The 19379-nt window shown below is 38.6% G+C and overlaps 1 protein-coding gene across 1 annotated transcript in view; it reads right to left on the bottom strand.

Annotated features, from left to right (window-relative positions):
- Positions 1 to 696: 696 nt before the first annotated feature.
- The window catches only part of ZC3H12B (zinc finger CCCH-type containing 12B), an 80810-nt gene continuing 62127 nt past the window's right edge, over positions 697 to 19379 (bottom strand). Inside the window, exons 2-5 of the mRNA XM_039222257.1 lie at positions 15939 to 16078; positions 4072 to 4306; positions 3292 to 3398; positions 697 to 2117 (exon numbers count right to left, since the gene is read on the bottom strand). Coding sequence (XP_039078188.1) covers positions 697 to 2117; positions 3292 to 3398; positions 4072 to 4306; positions 15939 to 16078 — 1903 coding nt within the window. The remainder of the gene's footprint in view (positions 2118 to 3291; positions 3399 to 4071; positions 4307 to 15938; positions 16079 to 19379) is intronic.

Genomic DNA, 19379 nt, shown 5'->3' with positions numbered 1-19379 from the left:
TCTCATCACTATATAAAAGGTTATACGGAGATACATAAACATCTCAAACTAAATACATACAGTTATACATGCAATATAATTGCTAACAATAGGTTTGAAATATAGCTCTAGAAGCTTTGATATGACCCTATAGCTTGGTTAAGAAAGATATTGAATGGTCAGATATTCATGCAGTAAATTATGTATTTACTTTTTAATAGCTTTAAATATCCTATTAAAAATCCCAAAGGTTAATTCAACATATGTTTTGATCCTGATGCTCTTGCTTTCTAAATTAGATATATTATCAATACTTTGTAATATAGAATGTGTGACTAAGAAAACATTGGTAACGGAATCCCTTGGGAGTTTCTTGAATTTAGACCTCTCCCCTGAGTTTTGTCCTCCATTATCTGCATGGTGCTGGGCAAAAAAGCATGGGACTTGGAGTCAGAGGACTTGAGTGTGAGCCCTGATTTTGTTACTTGCTAGCAGTGTGACCTTGGCAAGTAACATAATCTCAATGAGATTCAGTTTCCTTTTCTAGAAAATAATATTAGTAAAATTTACCTTACAAGGTTGTTTTGTGCTTCAAATAACATAAACACCATAACTTGTAAAGCACAACACAAAATTGTTAGTTACTATTATCATAGCATTGATGCATTATTAGTATGAATATTTATATATGTATAAAGGAATAAGTCCTGTGTCGTGTCAACGTGCAGCCCTAAGCTTAGAAACAATTAAGGCTGCCAGTTGCTGGGCATCTGCTGTGTGGGGATTCTTTTCCATCACTGCAAGGACAATGTTTGAAGGGAAGATATTGCAGAGGTTCTTATAAGTCTGATACTGGTGCTCTGGGATCATATGCTCCCTGGTATCATTGCACATTCCAACCCAAGGATTCCTCCAAAGCTGTTCCATCTTTTCAGGCACGCTCCGTACCATGACTGGCTCATAGCATGGTTGCATGAGGCTGTTACTCAAGGGATAGGAGTGGTAGCCATAAGAGTCGGTTGTACAGGGCAGTGGGTCCCAGCTGGCATGTTGTTCCCGGCACAGGGGAGGTCGTCTTTGCCTCATTGGGTTGCTTTCATAGAGGCGGGAGTCAGAAATACTATCCATCCGAGTCATTACCAGAGCACGTCCAGACTGGGGGGTTGCCCCAGGGTGGAGATTGGGAGGCATCGGGTAGTCTCCAGGACAGCTTGAACATGCTCCAGCTGCTGAGTGCTGGGCTTGTAGAACTAAGTGGGGAACTGACTGCTTGTGGGGAGCTTGCTTAGATTCCTCTGGGCCATAGCTCTGCACTCGCGTTAAGGCATCATGGTAACCATGAGGGAAAGGCTGAAGACGGTTCTGAGATACCGAGCGATGCAGCTTCAAATTGCCTTCAGGATGGCCATCAGATACAGCCAAGTACAGGTTGTTGTAAGAGGAGTAGTTGTCGTTTCTGGTATGGCTCATACGATTGTCAGGACAGAGGTTGGGACTCCGGGCATACACCCCTCGGTCTACTTCAGCCATGTAGTACTCTCGATTATGCATGCTGTTGATGTTCACTTTGGAGAAGTCTCCTAACATTGAATAGTAGCTGTGTTCCCCCAGGGACTCAAACTTTGAATATTGGTCAGCATAGCTAATAGGGGTCCCATGGCTGTTGGTAACCAGGATTGGAGGGTACTGCATGCTAGCCATGTGTTCCAGTGATGCCTTTTGGTGGGGGAAATGAGAGGATCCTGGCACTGGGCTGCTGGCTGAACGAGTGTTGAGTGCACCCACTGCATGGCTTTTGGGGGGTGGGATTGTGGGGACACTTAGGGCAGTCACAAGTGAGGGGACAGAGCTGCCCTCAGGCTTACGGGCAATGGACAGCCATTCCTCAGGCTCCACAGCCATAGACCGGATGCTGGGATCCGATTGACGCTTGGGGGCCACACGTTTGACTTCAGAGGTTATCTCACCTTTGGCACTCGACAGCCCTGTGCTACACTTGGCCAGGGTGCCTTCATTCATGGTTTTCACTGTGGACAGTTTGGCACTGATGCGGAGCTCATCAGCCACCGAACGCTGTGGTTGATTGGCCCGCTCCGGATGGTAGTATTTGCACTTGTGGCCATAAGTGCATTTTTTGCCTGAAAAATAATGTCTTGAGGTAAGACTCTCTCTCATACTGGTGCAAATCTGTCAGAAACTGCTGTAACAATCTGGGTACTCAAGTTAAAATTTTACTGTTTGGGCTTAAAGAAGAAAATTAACTGTCCATAAAGATGAGAGGCAGGACAACATCAAGGAAGCATCACACTGTGAGGGGAGAAGGAAGAAGTGGAAACCTGGAGAGGAAACTGCAGTGTAAGAGCTAAGAACTGATCAGTTGAACAGCCTTCATTTTCCTGTAATTCACAACTTTGGCTAGGCATAACCTGTATGCTGAGGCAGTGTAGAGCAGCAGCAGGCAGCATAGTGCAGTGTGAAAAGCACAGGCTTGGAAACCAGTTAGACTTGAGTTTCAATTTCAGCTATGTCATTTACTAGCCATGTGACCTTAGTAATTGACTTTACTTTTGAGCCTCATTTTAACTCTTCTGTAAAAAATTGTCCAAATTATGCCTATATTATAAGGTCATTGTAAAGAATGACTTAAGCTAATGAACATGAAAATACTCTATAGTTAAATTAAATGTTACTTGAGAAAAAAACTCAAGATGTCACATAAATAAATGATTATCCAAAAACAGTGAACATTCAAAGTAGCTTCAGCCCAAGCAGTCCATGTTGCATTGTTAGGCTCACAAACTGTATCAGAAGGACTTGTGTAAAATAATGAAAGTACTCTAGACAACTATATTTTAAAAACCAAATGAAAATGAAATTTGGAAGCAAACTGGAAACTACAGATCTGAAGAAAAAGGTATTATTAGTTGGCAGAGAGTGCAGTCACCTACTTGAGACACACGTCCTTTTGGAGGCCAAATCCAATTTGACATTACCTTTATTGCTTCCATAGGCCATGTGGGTTTCTGTAATTACCTGCCTCCAGCAACACTGCTCAGGATGGAGGCAGCTAAAATACATGTATCATTTAAATAAGTGACCATTCATTTTCCCTTCAATTCTAGTTACATGGTTCTCATGAAGTTTTTATGGATTTTTTTTAAATGAGTAACTGAGAATACTTAGACATAGACTCACAGAACATAGACTAAGTTGTGACTTTACATTTGAAAGGGAAACCTTTGAGATGTAAGTACTCACATAGTCCTTATGTTTCTTTTAGTATAGAACTCAGTTCTGCACATAGGTACTCACCATAAGGACATGGTTGCTTCTTGTACTCTGGAACAACAGGTCTCTTTCTCAAGAAATTTTCAAGATTTGGGCCATGGCGTCCTAAAGGATCATCTGGAGGCATAAATCTGAAAGTAAACAAGCAAAATATAAATGTCTTCCTTTCTATCCCCACTACCCTTTTTTAGGAGTTCAGACCTTCATTACTCCTTGCCTATACTATTGTCAAACCTTCTAATTGCCCTTTCTGCCTCAGGTCTATCTCCTGCTAAGCCAGCAGTTCTTCCCTTCATTCCCACCTGACTACACACACACACACACACACACCCCAAAAAGATGATTTTTCCAGTGTATTATTCTTCTGTGCACTATATGTTTCAACCATGCTAGCATGCCTGCTGGTTCCAACATGCAACCCACTTTCATATCTTTATAGGTTTATTCATGAAATTACCTTTACCTGTAAAGCCCAGCTGTCCCCTTTCTTCTGTATATAAACTTCATCTCAAACATTATCTCCTGTTTGAGGCTTTTTCCTATTATTTCATGTAGACAAAGCAATTTTAAAAACTCTAACCATACTACTTATCACAAGACATGCAGTTCTCTTTCTCTTTTCCACTACACTTTGAGCCTCTTAAGAAGGAGTCCTGTTTCCCATTCAGCCTCTTATCCCCATGGCAACCAGCATAATTCACAGAACACAGTAAGTGTTCAGTAAATGTTTATTGAAATGAAATAAAATCTATTCCTGGTGGAAACTTGGATTTAGGCACTCAGAGCCTACTAGAAGAAACGTACTTGTCATTCACAAAAGAATACATCAGCAACCGCTCCTCTATAAACTTCTTCCATTCTGGCTTTTCAACTTGAAGGTCTCGGTAGTTATCATTAGATACAATGATGCCGTCGGAATCAAAAGCCAATTTGACTATGAACCGGTCATCATAACAGACAACTCTCCTGCCCTGGACCCTTCGAGATGGTGTGAAGACAAGAATCTTTTCTTTCTCCAGTTTACGTAGAATATCTTGATCTGTCAAAATATAGATTATATGCCACAGAGTAGAAACCATCTTTGGAAACTAACAGCATTATCCTCACGTTACAAATACAAAAGTTGTTACTGGATAGATGAATGTTATTTGTTCTTAGAGAGAAAGTGGCCTTTATTCCTGGCTATGGCACCAATTTGGATTGTGACACTAAGCAAGTCACCTTCTCCTTTGGACTTTAGTTTTTGATAAAGTGAAGGAGCTGAACTCAATGACATCTAAGTTTCTAAAACAACCATGAAGAGTTAGAAATAACACTGACATCCTAGCATTCTTGATGCTTGTTTTGTCCTTTGGCTGAAGCACCAGCTTTTGGCTGATGAAGAAAACAGAGCAGTATACTGAGGATATGTCGGCCAAGAGGAGAGTAAAACATCACTCCTTGGGACTTACATTTTTGCCTTCTTCCTGAAGGAAAGCCACAACTAAGTGGAAACAAAGCTGTAGCATGGAGTACTGACCCCCCTTTCTTTTTGGCCTCTTAATTGCTGAGGAAATATTAAAAATTACACTTTACAACTGCTTTGGTATAGAAACAAATAATCTAGTTAGATACATTATTATAAATTAATTGTTATATTAAATGTTTCCTTCAATATTAAAAGAAAACAAAGCATATTTTTGTTAAATTTTAATTTCAGTGTAGTTAGCGCACAATGTTATATTAGCTTCAGGTGTACAATATAGTGATTCAATAATTCCATGCATCCTCCAATGGTCATTATGACAAGTGCACCCCTTAATCCCCATCACCTATTCATCCACACCACACAATTCCTCTCTGGTAACCATCAGTGTGTTCTCTATAGATAGGAGATTTTGGGGTTTGTCTATCTCTTTTTTTAAACTTTGCTCATTTGGTTCTTAAACTCCACATGTGAGTGAAATTGTATTATTTTTCTTTCTCTGATTCACTTATATCACTTAGCATTATATTGTCTAGCTCCATCCATATCATTACAAATGGAAAGATTTTATTAAAATATATTTATATTACTATATATATCTATATAGTTTATTTATTTATTTTGTAAGAAAGACCACACAGGCAGAGGAAGGGGAGAGAGAAAATCCCAAGTAGGCTGTGTTGGTGAGCAGAGTCTGACTCAGGGCTCAATCCCAGGAACCATGAGACCATGATCTGAACCAAAATCAAGAGTCAGAATCTTAACCAACTGAGCCTCCCAGGTGCCCCTATATTTAAGTTTTTATTTCAATTTTAGTTAATTATCATATAGTGTTATATTACTTTCATGTGTACAAATTTCATTCTTTCTTATGGCTGAATAATATTCCATTGTATATATACACCACATTTTCTTTATCCATTCATCAAACTATAGACACTAAAGCTGTTTCCATATCTTGGCTACCATAAATAATAATGCTGCTACAAACATAGGAGTGCATGTGTCCCTTTCCATTAATGTTCTGGTATTTTTTTGGATAAATACCCAGTAGCACAATTACTGGATCATAGTGTAGTTCCATTTTCATTATTTGAAGAACTTCCATACTGTTTTCCACAGTGGCTGCATGAGTTTGCATTCCCACCAACAGCAAGCACAAGAGGGTTCCTTTTCCCCATGCCTTGCCGATACTTGTTTCTTGTATTGTTGACTTTAACCATTCTGAGGTGGTATTTCATTTCAGTTTTGATTTGCATTTCCCTGATCAGTGATATTGAGCATCTTTCATGTGTCTGTTGGCCATCTGTATGTCTTCTTTGGAGAAATTTCTGTTCATTTCTTATGCCCAATTTTAATTGGATTATTTGGGGTTGGGTGTTGATTTGTGTAAGTTCTTTACATATTTTGGATACTAGCCTTTTATCCGATATGTCATTTGCAGATACCTTCTTCCATTCCTTAGGTTGCCTTTTAGGTTTTGTTTATTGTTTCCTTTGCTGTGCAGAAACTTATTATCTTAATGAAGTGCCAATAGTTTATTTTCACTTTTATTTCCCTTTTATTAGGAAACATATCTAGAAAACTGTTGTTACTGTTGATGTCAGAGATCTTACTATCTTGGGTTCTCTACCAAAATTTTTATGGTGTCAGGTCTCTCATTTAGGTCTTTAATCCATTTTGAGTTTGGGGTAAGAAACTGATCTAGTTTCATTCTTTTGCAGTTTGCTGTGCAGAATTCCCAATACCATTTGTTGAAGAAACAATCTTTTCTCAATTTAATATTCTTTCGTGCTTTGCTGAAGAGTAATTTATCACATAATTGTGGGGTTATTTCTGGGCTTTCTATTCTGTTCCATTGATCTATGTGTCTATTTTTGTGCCGGCACCATATTGTTTTGTATACTACAGCTTTGTAATATAACTTGAAGTCCAGAATAGTGATGCATCCAACTTCTCTTTTATTTTTCAAGCCTAACATGGGGGTTTGGACTTACGACCTGGAGATCAAGACCTGAGCTGAGATCAAGACCTGAGCTGAGATCAAGAGTCTGACACTTAAGCGACTGAGCCACTCAGGAGCCCTATACCACTTTTTTATCCATTCATCAGTCAATGGACATTTGGGTTCTTTCCATAGTTTGGCTATTCTAGGTAATGTTGCTGTAAACATCAGAGTGCATGTATCCCTTTAAATTAGTTTTGCATTCTTCTGGTAAAGTCCTAGTAGTATTATTGCTGAATAGTAGGGTAGTTCTATTTTTAACTTTTTGAGAAACCTCCCTACTGTTTTCCAGAGTGGCTACATCAGTTTGCATTTCTGCCAACAGTGCAACAGAGTTCCCCTTTCTTTCTCTCTTTTCCTTTTTTTTTTTTTTTTTTTTACAAATAGTTTATTGTCAAGTTGGTTTCCATATAACACCCAGTGCTCATCCCCACAAGTGCCCTCCTCCATGCCCATCACCCCCCTTCCCCTCCCCCCCCCCACTCCATATGCCCTCAGTTTGTTCTCGGCATTCAAGAGCCTCTCATGGTTTGCCTCCCTCCCTCTCCCCCACCACAAAAGACCCCAATTAGCCAAAGTAATCTTGAAGAAGAAAACCAAAACAGGAGGCATCACCATCCCGGACTTTAGCCTCTACTACAAAGCTGTCATCATCAAGACATTATGGTATTGGCAAAAAAACAGACACATAGACCAATGGAATAGAATAGAGAACTCAGATTTGGACCCAGAGTTCCCCTTTCTAAACATCCTTGCCAACACATGTTGCTTTTTGTGTTGTTGATTTTACCCATTCTGACAAGTGTGAGGTGATATCTCATTGTAGTTTTGATTTGTATTTCCCTCATGATGAGTGATGTTGAGCATCTTCTCATGTGCCTGTTAGCCATATGTATGTCTCCTTTGGAAAAAATGTCTATTCATGTCTTCTATCCATTTGTTAATTTGATGAATCCCAATAGTTTAATTTTGCTTTTGTTTCCCTTGCTTCAGGAAACATTTTTAGTAAGAAGTTGCTATGGTTGATGTCAAAGAGATTACTGCTTGTGTTCTCCTCTAGGGTTTATTTTTATTTATTTATTTATTTATTTTACAAATAGTTTATTGTCAAGTTGGTTTCTATATAACACCCGGTGCTCATCCCCACAAGTGCCTTCCTCCATGCCCATCTCCCCCTTCCTTCCCCAACACATTAAATGTGTAGGTTACTTTGAGTAATATAGGCATTTTAATAATATTTATTCCTCCAATCCATGTGCATGGAATATATTTTCATTTCTTTGTGTCATCTTCAGTTTCTTTCATCAGTGTTTTATAGTTTTCAGAGTATAGGTCATTTGGCTAGGCTTTTGGTGAAATTGTAAATGGGATTGATTCCTTAATTTCTATTTGTGCTGCTTCATTATTGTTGTACAGAAATGCAACAGATTGCTATACATTGATTTTCCAACCTGCGACTTTACTTAATTTTTTTTTGTCAGTTCTACATTTTTTTAGTATAGTCTTTTGGGTTTTCTATATAGGTTATCATGTCTTCTGCAAATAGTGAAAGATTTGCTTCTTCCTTGCCAGTTTGGATGCCTTTTATATCTTTTTGTTGTCTGATTAGTGAAGCTAGAACAGCCAATACTATGTTGAATAAAATTGATGAGAGTGGACATCCATGTCTTGTTCCTGACCACCCATCTCCATGGAGGAAGATACTAGCTGTGGATTTCTTATAGATGACCTTTATTATGTTGAAGTATGTTTCCTCTAAACCTACTTTGTTGAGGTATATATATATATTTTTTTTATCATAAATGGATGTTGTACTTTGTCCACTGCTTTTTCTCTGTCTACTGAAATAGTCATATGGTTCTTATCCTTTCTCTTATTTATTGATGCATTACATTGATTGATATGTAAATAATGTATAATGCTTGAATCCAAGAATAAATCCTACTTGATCATGGTGAATAATTATTTTAATATATTGTTGGATTTGGTTTGCTAGCATTCTATTGATGATTTTTACATCTATATTCATCAAATAGATCTGTAGTTCTAATTTTAGCAGTTTCTTTTTCTGGTTTTGATACTAGGGTAGTGTTACTCTCATAGAATGAATTTGGAATTTTTAGTTACTTTTCTATTTTTTGGAATAGTTTGAGAAAAATAGGTATTAAGTCTTAAAATGCTTGAAGAAATTCATCTGTGAAGCCACTCATCTTGTACTTTTGTTTGTTGGGAGTTTGGTGATTACAGATTCCATTTTTTTGTTGGTTAGCAGTCTGTTCAAGTTTTCTATTTCTTTATGTTTCAGCTTTGGTAGTTTATATGCTTCTAGGAATTTATCTACTTCTTCTAGATTGTCCAGTTTGTTGGCATAGAGTTTTTTTGTAATCTTCTTTTATACTCATTGGTATTTCTGTTGTGTTGGTCGTTATTTCTCCTCTCCAATTTGTGATTGTGTTTGAGTCATTTCTCTTTTTTATGAGTCTGGGTAGAGGTTTACCCATTTTATTGATCTTTTTCAAAAATGCAGCTTTTGGTTTCATTGATATATTTTCTTAGTTTCTGTATTATTTATTTCTGCTCTAATTAGAAATTTATTTCCCTCGGGGCGCCTGGGTGGCTCAGTTGGTTAAGCATCTGACTTTGGCTCAGGTCATGATCACACGGTTCGTGGGTTTGAGCCCCACGTTGGGCTCTGTGCTGACTGCCAGCTCAGAGCCTGGAGCCTGTTTCAGAGTCTGTATCTCCCTCTCTCTCTGACCCTCCCATGCTCATGCTGTCTCTCTCTCTCTCTCAGAAATAAATAAAACATTAAAAAATTTAAAAAAAGAAATTTATTTCCCTCCTTCCGCTGGCTTCAGGCTTCCTTTGTTGTTCTTTTTATAGCCTCTTTAGATGCAAGGTTAAGTTGTTTGAGATTATTCTTGCATCTTGAGGTTGGCCTATATTACTATGAACTTGCCTCTTGGAACTGCTTTTGCTGCATCCCACTGGTTTTTAGCAGTTGTAATTTTCATTTTTTTAGTCTATCCATTTATATTTAATTTAATGTTTTTAGTTTTTTTTTTAAATTCCAGTTAGCTTACAAGCAGTGTAATATTAGTTTCAGATGTACAGTTTAGTGATTCAGCACTTGCATACAACACCCAGTGCTCATCCCAAGTGCAGTCCTTAATCCCAAGCAACTATTTAACACATCTTCCCACCCACTTCCTCTCTGGTAGCCATCAGTTTGTTCTCTACAGTTAAGAGTCTATTTCTTGTTTTGCCTCTCTCCTTTTTTCCCCATGATCATGTGTTTTGTTTCTTAAATACCACATATGAGTGAAATCATATGGTATTTGTCTTATTCTGAGAGACTTATTTCACTTAGCATAGTGCTCTCTAGTTCCATCCATGTTGCAAGATTTCATTTTTTTAATGACTGAATAATATTCCATAACATATATATACCCCATCTTCTTTATCCATTCATCAGTCAATGGACATTTGGACTCTTTCCATAATTTGGCTATTTTAGTTAGTGCTGCTATAAACATCAGGATGCATGTATACTTTCAAATTAGTATATTTGTATTCTTTGGGAAAATGCCTAGTAGTGCAATGTGTAGGATGGTTCTATTTTTTTAACTTTTTGAAGAACCTCCATTCAGTTTTCCAGAATGGCTGCACCAGTTTGCATTCCCACCCACAGTGTAAGAAGATTTCTCTACATCTTTGCTAACACCTGTTGTTTCTTCTGTTGTTGATTTTAGCCACTCTGACAAGTGTGAGGTGATATCCCATTGTAGTTTTGATTTGAATTTCCCTGATGATAAGTGATGTTGAGCATCTTTTTATGTGTCTTTTGTTCCATATACTCTTCATTTCTTCTTTTAATTCCTGGTTTACTCATCTATTATTTAGTAGCATGTTATTTAACCTCCATATATTTGTACTCTTTTCAGAATTTTTTGTGTGATTGATTTCTAGTTTCATAGCTTTGTGATCAGAAAAGATGCATGGTATTAGTTTGCTCTTCTTGAATTTATTGAAGACAATTTTTTGTGGGTGAAAATGTGATTTATTCTAAATAATCTTCTATGTGCACTTGAAAGGAATGTGTATTTTTCTGTTTTAGGATAGAATGTTATGAATGTATCTGTAAATTCAGTTGACAGTGTGTCATTCAAAGCCATTGTTTTCTTTGTCGATTTTCCATTTACATATCTATCCATTGATATAAATGTGGTGTTAAAGTCCCCTATTGTTATTGTACCATTATTGATTAGTTTATTTATGTTACCTATTTTATGTATTTGGGCACTCCTATGTGGAGTGTATATATATATATATATATATATATATATATATATATATATACAATTGTTCAATTATATATCTTCTTGTTGGATTGTCTACATTATTTATTTATTTATTTATTTATTTACTGTGCTTCTTTGTCTCTTGTCACAGTTTTTATTTTAAAGTCTATTTTGACTTATATAAGTCTTGCTACCCTCACTTTTTTTTACATCTATTTGTATAATACAGGTTTCTCCATCTTCTCATTTTCAATCTGCAGGTGCTTTTAGATCCAAAATGAATCTATTGTAGGCAGCATATAGATAGGTCTTGTTTTCTTTATCCATTCTGTCACCTTATATTTTTTTTATCGGAGCATTTAGTCCATTTACAGTTAAAGTAATTATTGATAGATATGTATTTATTGCCATTATGTTACTTGTTTTGTGGGTTTTTTTCTGTGATCCTTTCTTGTCTTTCATGTTTTGCTGATTTTCTGTAGTGATATATTTGGATTCTTTCTCTTAATTCTTTGCATATTTATTAGTGGTTTTTGATATATGGTTACCATTAGGTTTGTATATATCCTCTTCTTCATAAAACTGTCTATATTAACTTGGTGGTCATTTATGTTTGAATTCATTCCTTTTTCTCTCCTCCCCTCCTTTCAGATATATATCATTATATTTTGTATCTTTTTATATCATTTTATTTTGTGAGTTCCTTGACTGATTTTTTACAGAAATATTTATTTTTACTGTTTCTGCATTTTTTATCTTTCTACTCTCATTTTTGGTGTCTCTTTTCCATTCAAAGTTCTCTTTAATATTTATTGCAAGACTGGTTTAATGGTCACACACTTCTTAGTTTTGGTTTATCTGGGAAACTCTTGATCTCTTTTTCTAGTTTGAATGATTGCCTTGCTGGATAGAGTATTTCTGGATGCGGGTTTTTTTCCCCCATCCGCACTTTGAATATATCATGCTACCCCATTCTGGCTTGCTACGTTTCTGTTGAAAAATCTCCTGTTAGCCTTATGGCTTTTTCGTTGTAATTTATTGACTTCATTTGTCTTGACACTTTTAGGATTTTTTTATCACTATATTTTGCAAACAATAAGTCTTAGTGTGTATCTGCTTTTGTTGATTTTGATGGGAGTTTTCTGTGCATCCTGGACCTAGATATCTGTTTCCTTCTCCAGTTTGGACAAGTTTTCAGCTATCCTTTCTTGAAATAAATTTTCTACACCCTTTTCTCTCTTCTTCTTCTTCTGGGACTCCTATAATACAAGTGGTATTACATCTGATGGAATCACTGAGTTCCCTAAGTCTATTCTCATTTTGCATAATTGTTTTTTTCTCCTTTGTTCAACTTAATTAGTTTCCATTACTTTGTCTTGTAGGTCACTAATTTGTTCCTCTGCTTCTTTCATCTTGCCATTCTTTCCATCAAGCTTGTTTCTCATGTTGTTTTTTGTGCCCTTTATCTCTGCTATGTCATTCCTTATTCTGTGTTAAGGATATCACTCATGTTTTACACTCTTTTCTCAAATCCAGTGAGTATCCTTATAAGTATTGTTTTAAACTCTTTATCAGACATGCTACTTATATCTGTTCCTCTTAGATCTCTGGTCATCATCTTGTCCTGCTTTTTAATTTGGGATAAATTTCTCTGCCTCCTCATTTTGTCTATCTATCTGTGTCTTTTTTTGTGTGATAAGAAAGTCACCCATGTCTTGTGCTCTTGAAAGTAGTGGCTTTTTGAAGAGGAGGTCCCGGAGTGCCCTGCAGTGCAGTGTCCCCTGTTCACCAGAACACGGCACTTTAAGAGAGTAGCCTGTGTGTGTTGTGTATGTCCTGCTCTTGTGCCTGAGTCAAGTTTTACTTTTAGTGCAGTTGTCTGCATTGACTCTCTCTTTTGTGGGCTGTGTTTGCTCTCTATAATATTAGTGGGACCCAGGCAGGTCATTTCTGAGGGTCATTCCCACTGGGGAAATTGAGAGTGGGGAGCAGTGTCATCAAATTTTGCATTGGGACTGTATTTTTTTTTCTGAATACCTTGGAGCACTACAACACCTGAAGGCTGCATGTGGGGGCTGTCTGGGGTGTGATACTGAGTGCACCACATGACAACTGCTAGGCACAGCTGGGCACAGTGTGATGGCTGCTGGTGTCACATGGCTGGGTATAGCACGGCAGCTGATTGTGGGATACTTCAGCAGGTATGCCCCCAGCGTCTGGATGTGATACACATTAGTAGCTATGCTCCAGGAGTATGGATGTAGCATCTGACAGTAGCTGGGGGTGCATGGCTAGGCGCTTCACTGTGGGTTGACCGGGTCTGTGGTGGCAACTGTGCACCTGGTGGTTGAGCAAGGCACATATTACAGTTTTAACAAACTTTACTCTGAGCTCTGGGTCAAGGCTACAGGTGTCCGTGTAACCCCATGTTCCACAAAGTACCTCTGTGTTTATTCTGGGGGTTGGGGGAGGAGAATGGTGACTCTCATGTCTCTTGTTCCCATAGAAGTTCCCCAACATGCTCCAAAATCAGTATAAACATATCTACCTCCTGTTTTGTAAGCTCTTGTTTCTATGTTCCCTGTTCATGGTCTGTTTTCTCTTTTAGAGTGGGACTAGGCTCTCTCCTCCTTCTCAGCTAGCTCATTGCTGAGACAACTGACTTTAAATGTCAGGCTCCATGTACTGCTGGTTATATAAACTTACAGAATTCAGCCCCTCTGATATTCAAGACCAGATGTTATTGTAATTTATCTTCCTTGCATGGGCTCCCTGGTGCTTTCCCCTCTCTGCAAGCACAGCTCCCTCCTTCCTGCAGGCTGCTTCCAACTAAAATACCATTTCTGCCCTTCCTTATCTCTCTAACATGTCTCCTTCTGTACATTTACTTGTGTAGTTTGCTCTGCTAGTATCCATATCACTCTCTGGTTTATTGACATAGGTATGAGTGATATCTAGTTGCAATAGTGGGATGGCATGAGCTCAGAGTTTCCCTAATCTGCCATCTTACCTGTGCTTCTAATTAAAACACTTTTGCAGGACCCAAAAAGTATCCTGAGCCCTGGGCATTGGGCCTTCTGTGACTTATGGCTAATTTGGCTCTGACTCTCATGGGACTTCTATCTATATATATTTCACCCTATAATTTGCAAATCTCACATTCACTTCTTTGCTACAGCATGTGATCCATACCTTAATATGGTTTCTTGAGCTCTTTGGAAAATTCAGTCACTCACATATAACCATGTTTATCCCTCTTTAGTCTGAAGTCTATGGTCAAGTAGAAAAGCACTCCTTTTTTTTCCCCACTGTGTGCTTTATTCCTTACTGAACCGAAGTTGCCTGAATTTAACTGCCACAACACAATAACAATTTTATTTGGATAATGAAAAAATCACTTAAAATATACTTAATATGAGGCTTTCTTCATCCCTCAAAAACAGCTATATTGAGGTGATATCACTTGGAACCCCCAGAAAATCAATTCTGCAGAATGGCAGATAGATCTCCACAGTTGGAAGGAGATAACATGGCAGATGCAAGGTGTATGGAAGGGAATTGGGGGAGAGAAAAATGTGGGGAGGAAGTAATCCCTTCCCTGCAGAGACAAAAAGGAGAGAAAGGTTGAAAAAGTGTGGCATTGAGTTTGCACAAGAGGAAAATCTCTCTGGACCACTCACTGGGAAGCAAGAAATACTGAGTGTCACAGGTGTTTGTTTGCTTGTTTGCTTGTTTGCAAACAACATTTGGAGCTCAAAATCTGAGGTTTTGGAAGAGTACAACTTTCTCCAGAGCTGAGCAGTGGTGTGTGCTCCTTGGGAGGAGGGAGTTGGCCCCAGTGAGCATAACATGGTATTGGGATCTCCAGAGCTCATTGTAAGAGAACATTCCCCTTCCTTGAGTATTTTGGAAGAGAGTATATTGCCTCCCCAAGGTCAAAAGACCCTGTAGGCATCAGTAAAAAGGGTCTTTTATTAGCAGGAGAAAGAGGGACACCCATAGGGAATATAACCTTGCTGCTTTGGGCGGTGGTACACCATGGATTGTGCACACTGTGCAGGCGTGAGACTGTTTTTCATGGACAAAGGACTTCAGACACAGAGAGAAGAAGCTGTACTCTGGAGGAGAGTGGCAAACCCACATGGTTTCTGGTCCCTTAAGACTTCAGGTTTTGAATCCCAGTGGTGCACCAAAGAAAAAACGCAGGAGATTTGTGGTGCAGGGCCAGTTGACTGCCTTCACTATTATTCTATGAGGACTTCCTGAAGAGCGGGGGTGGGGTGTATGAGATCCCCTGTCCTGGGACAAAATATTGGGGTAGCACCATTTTCCCCCCAACACCAATGCAGTGGGATTTCAGAGAGCAATAAAGTAGTCCCAGAGGAGGTAAGACCCATTTACACCAAACCCCACCCGCTTTTGCCTGACAACTGCATATTTATGGGGCAAGAATGACTCTGAACCAATGCAGCAGGCCTCTCTGAAAAAAAACAGATGAACATAAGGGAGGAAGGAAAAACGAGATGAAAACAGGGAGGAAAACCATAAGAGATTTAAATACAGAGAACAAATTGAGTATTGCTGGAGGAGAGGTGAGTGGGGGGATGGCCTAAATGGGTGATGGGCACTTAGGAGGGCACTTTTTGAGATGAGCCCTGGATGTTATTTATGAGTCATGAATCACTGGGTTCTATTCCTGAAACCATTACCACATTGTTAACTAACTTGAAGTTAAATATATAAATTAAAATAAATGTATATTTCAAATAAAAAATACACTTAATATAAGACATTTTAAATATACTTAATGAACTTATAAAATAATTATCTAATTTGGGATCATCAGTCTCTCCCCTATATTTGCCTCTGGATGGGCAGAAATGTCTTATTTAAATAGTACCTGTAATTGGTGCATCAGGACGGGATTGTTCCTTTCTCCATGCAGGCACAAAGACAGTAATATCTTTATGGCCTTTGTCTAGAAACCAGTCCACAGCAAGTTGTATTCCTCTACAGGAGAATTCTTCTTTATTCCCATGGCTTTCGGAAGATAGAGAATGAAAGGATAAAGGATCAACAATAGGTAGAAAGGAAATACTCCAAACAGGCTTCTTCTTAGTAACAAGACATTAACAACATAAATTTATTTGATTGCAAATTTGAAAAGGAAGTATTAACAGATAAATTGGGCAAAGATATATTTATTGTCATTATGTTAAAAATTCATAAATAGTGTAGTAGATTTGTGCCTAGATTGCCTGTGGAAAATTCTAATCTCTTAGCATGAAGTCTGGTGTTCTGACATATACATAAACCACGCTAAATTATAGTTATTAAATAACTTGGATGGTAGAACAAATTGGCATACATTACATTACATATACCAATTATAGTACAGTTAAGTGGATATTGCTTGTCAAGACTCATCAGCAAAGAATAACCATTTTTCTAGAAGGTTTATTAAGACAGTATAATGGGGTCTCTCTCTTTAGATTTCTCACTTGCCCACTGGTAATCACTGAACTACAAGAGGAATTAGCTCCAATTATATTATTTCCTTTGGATAAATTCATACATAATCTCAGAGGCCCCGTTAATGCATATACTGCTAGGCATCCCACTGTCTTTTTTTTTTTTTATTTCTGGGGGGGAGAGAGAGAGAGAGAGAGAGAGAGAGAGAGAGAGAGAGACAGCGTGAGCAGAGGAGGGTCTGAGAGAGAGGGAGATACAGACTCTGAAACAGGTTCCAGGCTCTGAGCTGGCAGTCAGCACAGAGCCCGACGCGGGGCTGGAACCCGCAAACCGAGAGATCATGACCTAAGCGAAAGTTGGACGCCTAACCGACTAAGCCACCCAGGCGCCCCAGGCATCCCACTGTCTTAATCACTTTTGAGGCACATGACAAAAAATATCAAATGATTTTGCTGACATTTCCAAACACATGTTAATCATGTTTTAGTCTCCAGGATGTACCATAAAGCAATTATACTACACAACTAAAAGTCAAATTACTTAAGAAAAAAAAGGAAAGGAAAATACATTTAACTACCAATACACTCCAAGTTAGTCTTAGAAATAGCTGCCACGCTGATTGCTGCTTCTTTTTTTTTTTTTTTAATGTTTATTTTACTTTTGAGACAGAGAAAGACAGAGCTAGAGTTGGGGAGGGGCAGAAAGGGAGAATCAAAGAATCCGAAGCAGGCTCCAGGCTCCGAGCGGACAGCACAGAGCACGAGACGGGGCTCGAACTCACGGACTGTGAGAGCATGACCTGAGCTGAAGTCGGCCGCCCAACCGACTGAGCCACCCAGGGGCCCCTCAACGCTGATTGCTTCTAAAAAGTTGAACAGTGGATAAATCAGGCAAGCCTATGGATCTTAAATGGTTAATATTGGATGGATCCAGGATGAAACAGGCAGATAGTAAAGATGTCCAGATATTATTTTTCCTACTGCTATAGTTCTGGTAAATATAAGAATAACATGAACTCAGGAAAGTCATCAGAATTGCCATTAGAGGGGGAATTTGGAGGAAGGGGATAGGATTTCATTTCATATGGCTTGTCAGTGCTATAAAGTGTGTCCTTCGAAACACTGTCTAAAACCAGAAATAAATACAAGAGTAATATTTGCTGTTGAATATGACTTTATATTTTATGCTGCAAATTTATTTGTTTAAAAATATTTTCACTAAAGTAAAGAAAAAGAAAGACAAATGCTATATAATTTTACTTACAAGTGGAATCTAAAAAGCAAAACAAATAAATACACAAAGCAGAAATAGACCCATACATACAGAGAACAAACTTGTGGTGGTCAGAGGGGGTAGTGGGAAAAATGGGTGAAGGGAAGTGGAAGGTACAAGCTTCCAGTTATGGAATAAATAATTTATGAGGATGAAAGGTAAAGTATAAAGAATATAGTCTATGGTATTTTGATAGCACTGTATGGAGACAGATGGTAACTACACTTGTGAACAGAGTTATTCAATGACTATGTTGTACACCTGGAACTCATGTAATATTGAATGTTAATACCAATGTAATATTGGTTAATATTGAATATTAAACAATTCTTTAATAAAAATAATATATTTTTCACCATGAAAAAATGTATGCCAACATGTGAAACAACCTAGAAGAAATGGGTAAATTCCTAGAAATAGGATTCTGATCCAAGATGCCAAAATATGAAGACCCTGAATTCATCCCCTCCATAGAACACACCAAAGTACACCTATTTATACAATTCCTGAAGAGCCTCTGCGCAGCAAAAGATAGAATGTCCAAAGAGAAGATAGAGATGAAAACATGGTAACAAAAGGAACTCCCATCCCCGACAATGCAAACAACAGTGAGAAGGGATAGTATTAAGGGACCAGAAAAAGATTCCTCTGCCCTTGGATACAGACGAAAAGCCGTGGTTTTAAAAAGCAACTATCATATAAAAGAGACAGCACCAGAACTCTGCCAGATGGCAGAAGAACTGTGGGCTTGAGGTTAAAATAACTGGAGAACAACATGGTTTAGTTCCCACTCCACCTTGAAAATACAAATTGGAGCAGAATCCAGGTGCATAGACAGTTTGTTATCTTAGTGGCCCCCGGGTCTGCAAGCCTACATCAGCACTGGTAGCTCTGGGGCACAGAACAAAAAAGTATAGTTTAAAAGCCCAAAGCTGGGTCGCCTGGGTGGCTGAGATGGTTAAGCATCCGACTTCAGCTCAGGTCATAATCTCACAGTTCGTGGCTTCAAGTCCCGCATCGGGCTCGGTGCTGACTGCCAGCTCAGAGCCTGGAGCCTGTTTCAGATTCTGTATCTCCCTCTCTCTCTAACCCTCCCCTGCTCACGCTGTCTCTCAATCTCTCTCTCTCTCTCTCTCTCTCTGTCTCTCTCAGAAATAAATAAAGCATTACAAAATTTAGAAAAAATAAAAAAAATAAAAGGCTAAAGGTGAGGGAATGCTCTCTGAGTCAGAAGGATGGGAGAATGACCGTTTATACTCCCCCTCCCCCTTAAAACAAAAGATAAAAGCAAGGTTCGGTCTCCATAGTTGTCTTGTTGCCTCAGAAAACGATAGCTAGAAGCCGCCACACCAGCCTTAGCCATTCCACCAAGGTGGCCACAGGTGCAAAGCACCACAGAACACTCCAGACACACATCACTTTGGTTTCAGATAGGTTGCTAGGGCATGCTTGGTACAGATTGCTCTGGAACACCCTGAGTGAGGTCTGCTTCAGATTCAGCTCCCCTGCCAAGGTGCCTTATGAGTGAAAAGCCCCAGGAACACCTTGTCCCATGTCTGCATCAGTTTTACCCACACAAGGGTACCTGCTGCTCAGA

The sequence above is a fragment of the Hyaena hyaena genome, unplaced genomic scaffold (genome assembly GCF_003009895.1).
Source record: "Hyaena hyaena isolate Hyena2069 unplaced genomic scaffold, ASM300989v1 scaffold_1091, whole genome shotgun sequence".
NCBI lineage: Eukaryota > Metazoa > Chordata > Mammalia > Carnivora > Hyaenidae > Hyaena > Hyaena hyaena.
The sequence above is the reverse complement of the archived record's forward strand: the minus strand, read 5'-3'. Positions and strand labels throughout refer to the sequence as shown.